Here is a 9156-nt window from a genome sequence, read left to right on the forward strand (position 1 = left end):
TTAATGCCACCCCCTCGGTAATCATGTAGCGACCATGTCCAAACTTAGACTATTGAGTGGCCTCATTTGTGAGGAATATCAGATCCAGCTTGCTCGACAACTGACTTCATGTCATTCACATTACACCAGTGCATAATTCTAGTGACTGATCATGTGTGAACAGAGAACAGGTGACTTTTGGAAGTAGGGAAGAAACCCTAACCTCCATCTGATCGTCCCATTTCTCCTAGCACTCCTTCTCTCCACCCCTCACTCCAGCGCAGAGCAGGAGTGTGAGAAATCTCGGCTCAAATAGGATTTGTTCCCTTGAAAATATTTTAGCTGCACTTGGTTGAGCTTGCCTGGCGCAATGGTACCAATGGAGTAGTCCCAACAGTTAAAATACCCTTCAGACAGGCTCAATCAAACACCTGAAGAATTTGAAAGTTAACAAATACTATTTGAACCCAGGAGTGCGCAGGAGTGATAAGATTGATATAAGCTGTCGGCATTCGGCTCGCGGGGTCTTTTATATTGTCCATATCAGGATAGGGGAACAATGTGTCCGTTGTGGCAGGCGGCCATAGTTCATAATGTGCTGATGCTAACCAAGTGTCACTTTGATCCATGGATGGCCGAGCAAGATGGGCTGTGGCTCTTTAATCCGTAAGCAACCCACACACACACACAGACACACGCGCGCACGCACGGACACACACACACACACACACACACACACACACCTGCCTACCCCCATAGGAATGTCACAAGAAGAAGTACAGATGGGACCAGCATCTATCTGGAGATAGATACATATAGCAGAGGGTGAGGGAGGTGGGGAGAGGGAAAGACAGATAGAGGACTGGAATAAGACAAAGGAGAGAGGCCATAAAGGGGGGACCAGACATACTTAAGTAAAAAAAAAAAAACAGATGGCGAGTAAGAACAGGGAGAGGGTGTTCAGGACAAATAAAAGAGCGGTTGGGAGACAAGAGAGAATGAAAGAGTGGACGTGTCGCACATTTCAAAAAGAGCTAAATGTTAGGTGCTACTATGGGGGACCGTGCAATGAATATTGTAACATTGGCAACTGACGGAGGGAGACAAGGTTATCAAGAGAGAGTAAGAGAGAAGGAGGGAGAGAGAGAGAGAGAGATGGAGATATGAGTCTTCAGAGAAAAATGGAAAAGGGGGATATCAAGAAAGGACAGAGAAGTGGAAAGCGACAAACAGAGACCGAGACGGTCGGTGGAGAGAATGAGAAGCAGATGAGTAGAGAGGTATGGACAGAGGAAGTGGGAGAGCAACAAACAGAGACCGATAAGGGTCGGTGGAGAGAATGAGAAGCAGACGAGTAGAGAGGTATGGACAGAGGAAGTGGGAGAGCAACAAACAGAGGCCGAGAAGGGTCGGTGGAGAGAATGAGAAGCAGACGAGTAGAGAGGTATGGACAGAGGCAGTGGGAGAGCGACAAACAGAGACTGAGACGGTCGGTGGAGAGAATGAGAAGCAGACAAGAGTAGAGAGGTATGGACAGAGGAAGTGGGAGAGCGACAAACAGAGACCGAGAAGGGTCGGTGGAGAGAATGAGAAGCATACAAGAGTAGAGAGGTATGGACTGAGGAAGTGGGAGAGCAACAAACAGAGACCGAGACGATCGGTGGAGAGAATGAGAAGCAGACAATAGTAGAGAGGTACGGTCAGAGGAAGTGGGAGAGCGACAAACAGAGACCGAGAAGGGTCGGTGGAGAGAATGAGAAGCAGACAAGAGTAGAGAGGTACGGTCAGAGGAAGTGGGAGAGCGACAAACAGAGACCGAGAAGGGTCGGTGGAGAGAATGAGAAGCAGACAAGAGTAGAGAGGTATGGACAGAGGAAGTGGGAGAGCGACAAACAGAGACCGAGAAGGGTCGGTGGAGAGAATGAGAAGCAGACAAGAGTAGAGAGGTATGGTCAGAGGAAGTGGGAGAGCGACAAACAGAGACCGAGACGGTCGGTGGAGAAAATGAGAAGCAGACGAGTAGAGAGGTATGGACAGAGGAAGTGGGAGAGCGACAAACAGAGACCGAGAAGGGTCGGTGGAGAGAATGAGAAGCAGACGAGTAGAGAGGTATGGACAGAGGAAGTGGGAGAGCGACAAACAGAGACCGAGAAGGGTCAGTGGAGAGAATGAGAAGCAGACGAGTAGAGAGGTATGGACAGAGGCAGTGGGAGAGCGACAAACAGAGACTGAGACGGTCGGTGGAGAGAATGAGAAGCAGACAAGAGTAGAGAGGTATGGACAGAGGAAGTGGGAGAGCGACAAACAGAGACCGAGAAGGGTCGGTGGAGAGAATGAGAAGCAAACAAGAGTAGAGAGGTATGGACTGAGGAAGTGGGAGAGCGACAAACAGAGACCGAGACGGTCGGTGGAGAGAATGAGAAGCAGACAAGAGTAGAGAGGTATGGACAGAGGAAGTGGGAGAGCGACAAACAGAGACCGAGAAGGGTCGGTGGAGAGAATGAGAAGCAGACAAGAGTAGAGAGGTATGGTCAGAGGAAGTGGGAGAGCGACAAACAGAGACCGAGAAGGGTCGGTGGAGAGAATGAGAAGCAGACAAGAGTAGAGAGGTACGGTCACACACACACACACCTGCCTACCCCCATAGGAATGTCACAAGAAGAAGTACAGATGGGACCAGCATCTATCTGGAGATAGATACATATAGCAGAGGGTGACGGAGGTGGGGAGAGGGAAAGACAGATAGAGGACTGGAATAAGACAAAGGAGAGAGGCCATAAAGGGGGGACCAGACATACTTAAGTAAAAAAAAAAAAACAGATGGCGAGTAAGAACAGGGAGAGGGTGTTCAGGACAAATAAAAGAGCGGTTGGGAGACAAGAGAGAATGAAAGAGTGGACGTGTCGCACATTTCCAAAAGAGCTAAATGTTAGGTGCTACTATGGGGGACCGTGCAATGAATATTGTAACATTGGCAACTGACGGAGGGAGACAAGGTTATCAAGAGAGAGTAAGAGAAGGAGGGAGAGAGAGAGAGAGATGGAGATATGAGTCTTCAGAGAAAAATGGAAAAGGGGGATATCAAGAAAGGACAGAGAAGTGGAAAGCGACAAACAGAGACCGAGACGGTCGGTGGAGAGAATGAGAAGCAGACGAGTAGAGAGGTATGGACAGAGGAAGTGGGAGAGCAACAAACAGAGGCCGAGAAGGGTCGGTGGAGAGAATGAGAAGCAGACGAGTAGAGAGGTATGGACAGAGGCAGTGGGAGAGCGACAAACAGAGACTGAGACGGTCGGTGGAGAGAATGAGAAGCAGACAAGAGTAGAGAGGTATGGACAGAGGAAGTGGGAGAGCGACAAACAGAGACCGAGAAGGGTCGGTGGAGAGAATGAGAAGCAGACAAGAGTAGAGAGGTATGGACTGAGGAAGTGGGAGAGCAACAAACAGAGACCGAGACGATCGGTGGAGAGAATGAGAAGCAGACAATAGTAGAGAGGTACGGTCAGAGGAAGTGGGAGAGCGACAAACAGAGACCGAGAAGGGTCGGTGGAGAGAATGAGAAGCAGACAAGAGTAGAGAGGTATGGACAGAGGAAGTGGGAGAGCGACAAACAGAGACCGAGAAGGGTCGGTGGAGAGAATGAGAAGCAGACAAGAGTAGAGAGGTATGGTCAGAGGAAGTGGGCGAGCGACAAACAGAGACCGAGACGGTCGGTGGAGAAAATGAGAAGCAGACGAGTAGAGAGGTATGGACAGAGGAAGTGGGAGAGCGACAAACAGAGACCGAGAAGGGTCGGTGGAGAGAATGAGAAGCAGACGAGTAGAGAGGTATGGTCAGAGGAAGTGGGAGAGCGACAAACAGAGACCGAGACGGTCGGTGGAGAAAATGAGAAGCAGACGAGTAGAGAGGTATGGACAGAGGAAGTGGGAGAGCGACAAACAGAGACCGAGAAGGGTCGGTGGAGAGAATGAGAAGCAGACGAGTAGAGAGGTATGGACAGAGGAAGTGGGAGAGCGACAAACAGAGACCGAGAAGGGTCAGTGGAGAGAATGAGAAGCAGACGAGTAGAGAGGTATGGACAGAGGCAGTGGGAGAGCGACAAACAGAGACTGAGACGGTCGGTGGAGAGAATGAGAAGCAGACAAGAGTAGAGAGGTATGGACAGAGGAAGTGGGAGAGCGACAAACAGAGACCGAGAAGGGTCGGTGGAGAGAATGAGAAGCAGACGAGTAGAGAGGTATGGTCACAGGAAGTGGGAGAGCGACAAACAGAGACCGAGAAGGGTCGGTGGAGAGAATGAGAAGCAGACGAGTAGAGAGGTATGGACAGAGGCAGTGGGAGAGCGACAAACAGAGACTGAGACGGTCGGTGGAGAGAATGAGAAGCAGACGAGTAGAGAGGTATGGACAGAGGAAGTGGGAGAGCGACAAACAGAGACCGAGAAGGGTCGGTGCAAAGAATGAGAAGCAGACGAGTAGAGAGGTATGGACAGAGGAAGTGGGAGAGCGACAAACAGAGACCGAGAAGGGTCGGTGGAGAGAATGTGAAGCAGACAAGAGTAGAGAGGTATGGACTGAGGAAGTGTGAGAGCGACATACAGAGACTGAGACGGTCGGTGGAGAAAATGAGAAGCAGGCGAGTAGAGAGGTATGGACAGAGGAAGTGGGAGAGCGACAAACAGAGACCGAGAAGGGTCGGTGGAGAGAATGAGAAGCAGACAAGTAGAGAGGTATGGACAGAGGAAGTGGGAGAGCGACAAACAGAGACCGAGAAGGGTCGGTGGAGAGAATGAGAAGCAGACGAGTAGAGAGGTATGGACAGAGGCAGTGGGAGAGCGACAAACAGAGACTGAGACGGTCGGTGGAGAGAATGAGAAGCAGACAAGAGTAGAGAGGTATGGACAGAGGAAGTGGGAGAGCGACAAACAGAGACCGAGAAGGGTCGGTGGAGAGAATGAGAAGCAGACAAGAGTAGAGAGGTATGGACTGAGGAAGTGGGAGAGCGACAAACAGAGACCGAGAAGGGTCGGTGGAGAGAATGAGAAGCAGACGAGTAGAGAGGTACGGACAGAGGAAGTGGGAGAGCAACAAACAGAGACCGAGAAGGGTCGGTGGAGAGAATGAGAAGCAGACGAGTAGAGAGGTATGGTCACAGGAAGTGGGAGAGCGACAAACAGAGACCGAGAAGGTCGGTGGAGAGAATGAAAAGCAGACGAGTAGAGAGGTATGGACAGAGGAAGTGGGAGAGCGACAAACATAGACCGAGAAGGGTCGGTGGAGAGAATGAGAAGCAGACGAGTAGAGAGGTATGGACAGAGGCAGTGGGAGAGCGACAAACAGAGACTGAGACGGTCGGTGGAGAGAATGAGAAGCAGACAAGAGTAGAGAGGTATGGACAGAGGAAGTGGGAGAGCGACAAACAGAGACCGAGAAGGGTCGGTGGAGAGAATGTGAAGCAGACAAGAGTAGAGAGGTATGGACTGAGGAAGTGTGAGAGCGACATACAGAGACTGAGACGGTCGGTGGAGAAAATGAGAAGCAGGCGAGTAGAGAGGTATGGACAGAGGAAGTGGGAGAGCGACAAACAGAGACCGAGAAGGGTCGGTGGAGAGAATGAGAAGCAGACAAGTAGAGAGGTATGGACAGAGGAAGTGGGAGAGCGACAAACAGAGACCGAGAAGGGTCGGTGGAGAGAATGAGAAGCAGACGAGTAGAGAGGTATGGACAGAGGCAGTGGGAGAGCGACAAACAGAGACTGAGACGGTCGGTGGAGAGAATGAGAAGCAGACAAGAGTAGAGAGGTATGGACAGAGGCAGTGGGAGAGCGACAAACAGAGACTGAGACGGTCGGTGGAGAGAATGAGAAGCAGACAAGAGTAGAGAGGTATGGACAGAGGAAGTGGGAGAGCGACAAACAGAGACCGAGACAGTCGGTGGAGAGAATGAGAAGCAGGCGAGTAGAGAGGTATGGACAGAGGAAGTGGGAGAGCGACAAACAGAGACCGAGAAGGGTCGGTGGAGAGAATGAGAAGCAGACAAGAGTAGAGAGGTATGGACAGAGGAAGTGGGAGAGCGACAAACAGAGACCGAGAAGGGTTGGTGGAGAGAATGAGAAGCAGACAAGAGTAGAGAGGTATGGACAGAGGAAGTGGGAGAGCGATGCGAAGTGAGTGTACATACATCTGTGATTTGTTCAATAAACGTGTGCAGTTGTTTGAGCAACTCAATGTTTCATAGGTAGCAGGGGTGATGAGACTACCATCCCCTCACTGCGGCAGGATAGCCTAGTGGTTAGAGCATTGGACTAATAAAGGTTGCAAGTTCAACTCCCTGAGCTGACAAGGTACAAATCTGTCATTCTGCCCCTGAACAGGCAGTTAACCCACTCATTGAAAATAAGAATTTGTTCTTAACTGACTTGCCGAGTTAAATAAAGGTAAAAAAATAAATATCCAGATCATTGACAGGTTATTCTAGGTTATGTTATTCTAGGTTTGACAGATGTCCACATTGGCTTTAATTCTCCTTTGGCCGAATACTAACTTGAGATCTGCCAATGGGAGACTTTGGGGGGGAAATTCCAGTTACATGTGCAGATCTCAATTTTGGACAAAATGTTGCACCCTGCCACAGGTCATCTTCTGTGCCATTGGACTGTATATTACAGAGAGACACTCCTGATGTGAAAAATAATAAGACAAAGCCGACTTGTTGGTGTGGTTCGGTGGAGTGGACGCCTGATGGTGCTCAGTGCAAGAGTTGCATCAGACACGAGTCCCTCTGGTTGGTTGTCACTCCAGAGCTTGAAGGCCAATACAGAACTTGGACTTCACAATAGATTTGAGTTTGCATGACTGGATCAAGGAGTGAAATGGGAATGAATTGCATGTATGTGTATGTGTTTGTGCATATATAAGCCAGTCTGACTGTGTGTGTAAGTAGTGAGAAAAGAAAACCAGCCAGACAAGACTCTCGGTAGCTTTTGAGATGGAAACCTTTTAATCATTTTAGGAACTAACATCTTGGTCTATCTAGTTGCACCCGTCCCTAGTCACTCAAACTGATCTGTTGATTAACCCTACTTTTATGCGTACTGTACAGTAGTTGAAGCCTCGCAGCATTGAAGTTATAATCATTGTAAATGTGCATTTGGCAACAGTGACATGTTTCCATCTCCACATTGTTCGGTGCATAACATAACGCCTTCGGTTGAAGGACGTGGATTTGAATGAAAACCTCGACACACGATGAGCCTCGAGGAGCAACATTGTGCACGTATGAAGGCACACTGTATTAAGGAACATTGTATTAGGGCTACTGTTACACAATACCTGCAACCAGCACACACACGCACACACACATTGTCTGACTTGCAACCGCATGCTCGTCCAGGCAGGTTCCACTTTGAATGACGAGCTTGATCAAAGCAACACAGTCTGTCCTGACAAGACAGACTTGACAGAGACACTGAGGAGTTCTTGAGCAGAAGGCATGCTGCACATGCACACAGACACGGGCGCACACCTAATCATTGGCAAAATCTCCGACAACACAATTAGCATATTTATAAAAATCCACTCTTGACACATGCATATACAGCCCGAGGCATATGTGTTCGTTAGGAATCATTTAATCTGTACAAAAGTTTAATATTTATAGTGTGACAATAGATTTGTGTCCGATAAAACTCAAACCATGACATGACGGCGAGGGGACTTGTAAAGTGTAGGTAAATGTTACAAAAAAATAATTGGTGTAGAATTTTCTAGATTCCGTATCAATGGATCTGTGGCAGTTTTCGTATGAAGTAGTTGTTGAAATGATGGATCTGAATTTGATTTTTTTTTCTTTTGGAATGTGTAATAATCGTTGTAGAAATTGCAAGAGACAAATCAATTGATATACAGTCAATTTATTTGGATTATACACCTGTTTTTGGTTTCCATTGCAAATATTTTTCAACGATGTGCTCTCATGAACATGACCCTGTTTAGCTAGCTCGAGGAGAATCATCTCTAGACCAATTATCTCTGTCCTTGAGATCCATTTTAACACCTCTTCCTTTTTATACCTTTATAACAGTTTATTTTCAAGCACCATATTATTACTCACTACTTAGTCCTGTTTTCTCTTTCTCGTTCTCTTTCTCTGTGTGTGTGTGTGTGTGTGTGTGTGTGTGTGTGTGTGTGTGTGAGAAAGAGAGAAGAGAGAATCCTCTTTGATGGGAGTGCACTCTGTTGGGAGTATTGTAAGTAGTCTATCATCTTTCATTTCTTCAGATTACACCCAGATATTCACAACACATCATTAGTGTGTGTGGATGTGTGTTGGATTGTTAACATGAAGGTGTGTGTCTGCCCATGTTTGTTTATGGGTATAACAAAAGGGTTCTTTGTGTTTGGAAGGAGTGAATATAGGTTTCAGGACTCTTTCTCTCTCCTCTCCCTCCCTCTATCTTTCCCTTTCTCCCTCCTTTCACCTCCTATTTTTCACTATCTCCCCTCTATCTCTCCCCCTCCCTCCCTCACTATCTATCTCTCTTGTTCAGGGTCTCTCTCTTCCTCTTTCCTCACAATTTATTACATAAGAAACACAAACAGAAAGAAACCTCCCAGTATGGAACGATCTGTCATCTCTACATTATCAGGGAAACACACCGCCTTCCATATTGTGCTACAAGGGCTCCGGCAAATTGCTCTTTTTATGGGACATGATAAAGGAAATGCTACCTTATGTTCACATTTTTTACCGGCTGATGCTAGCCAGACATGCCATGATTCACTGGTGAAAACCAGTTTTCACAGGCCGCAGTGTGTTGCGTGGTTTGATGTAGACAAAGACACAAACAGAGATGGATACAGGTTGGGTGTATAATATTTCCATTTTATACAATCTTTACCGCCATCTCGGAAGAGGTTCAAATGTTGTGAACAAAAATAGTGTCAATGGACAACTCAACAACAAAACATTTTAAAAAGCTGATGGATGTCGCTCACCTGATGTAGCCAGACAAGTTAGTATGACTAGGGGTCTTATCTAGGTTCAGTTGGTCTTTCCTTGATTCCTTGCATCCTCTCTTGATCCTTCTCAAGAGAAAGAGCCGTAGTCTGTCGAGGCAGAATTTCCTCAAGCCTACGGTAAGATGTTTCAACCACAAATAATTGTGGAAGTCATTCAA

The 9156-nt window shown here is 47.7% G+C and overlaps 3 protein-coding genes across 3 annotated transcripts; all 3 read left to right on the forward strand.

Annotated features, from left to right (window-relative positions):
* The first annotated feature begins 1160 nt into the window (after positions 1-1160).
* LOC139391942 (octapeptide-repeat protein T2-like) lies at positions 1161-2151 on the forward strand. The gene is made up of 2 exons (XM_071139553.1): positions 1161-1305; positions 1574-2151. Exons 1-2 carry the CDS (start codon positions 1161-1163, stop codon positions 2149-2151), a joined length of 723 nt encoding a protein of 240 aa, XP_070995654.1.
* Positions 2152-4628: 2477 nt separating this feature from the next.
* On the forward strand, positions 4629-5102 carry LOC139391943 (octapeptide-repeat protein T2-like). The gene has a single exon (XM_071139554.1). It carries the CDS (start codon positions 4629-4631, stop codon positions 5100-5102), a length of 474 nt encoding a protein of 157 aa, XP_070995655.1.
* Positions 5099-5677, forward strand: LOC139391944 (octapeptide-repeat protein T2-like). The gene has a single exon (XM_071139555.1). The coding sequence runs from the start codon at positions 5099-5101 to the stop codon at positions 5675-5677; it is 579 nt and encodes a 192-aa protein (XP_070995656.1).
* The last annotated feature ends 3479 nt before the right edge of the window (positions 5678-9156 follow it).

This window comes from Oncorhynchus clarkii, chromosome 32, assembly GCF_045791955.1.
Source record: "Oncorhynchus clarkii lewisi isolate Uvic-CL-2024 chromosome 32, UVic_Ocla_1.0, whole genome shotgun sequence".
In the NCBI taxonomy this organism is placed as follows: domain Eukaryota; kingdom Metazoa; phylum Chordata; class Actinopteri; order Salmoniformes; family Salmonidae; genus Oncorhynchus; species Oncorhynchus clarkii.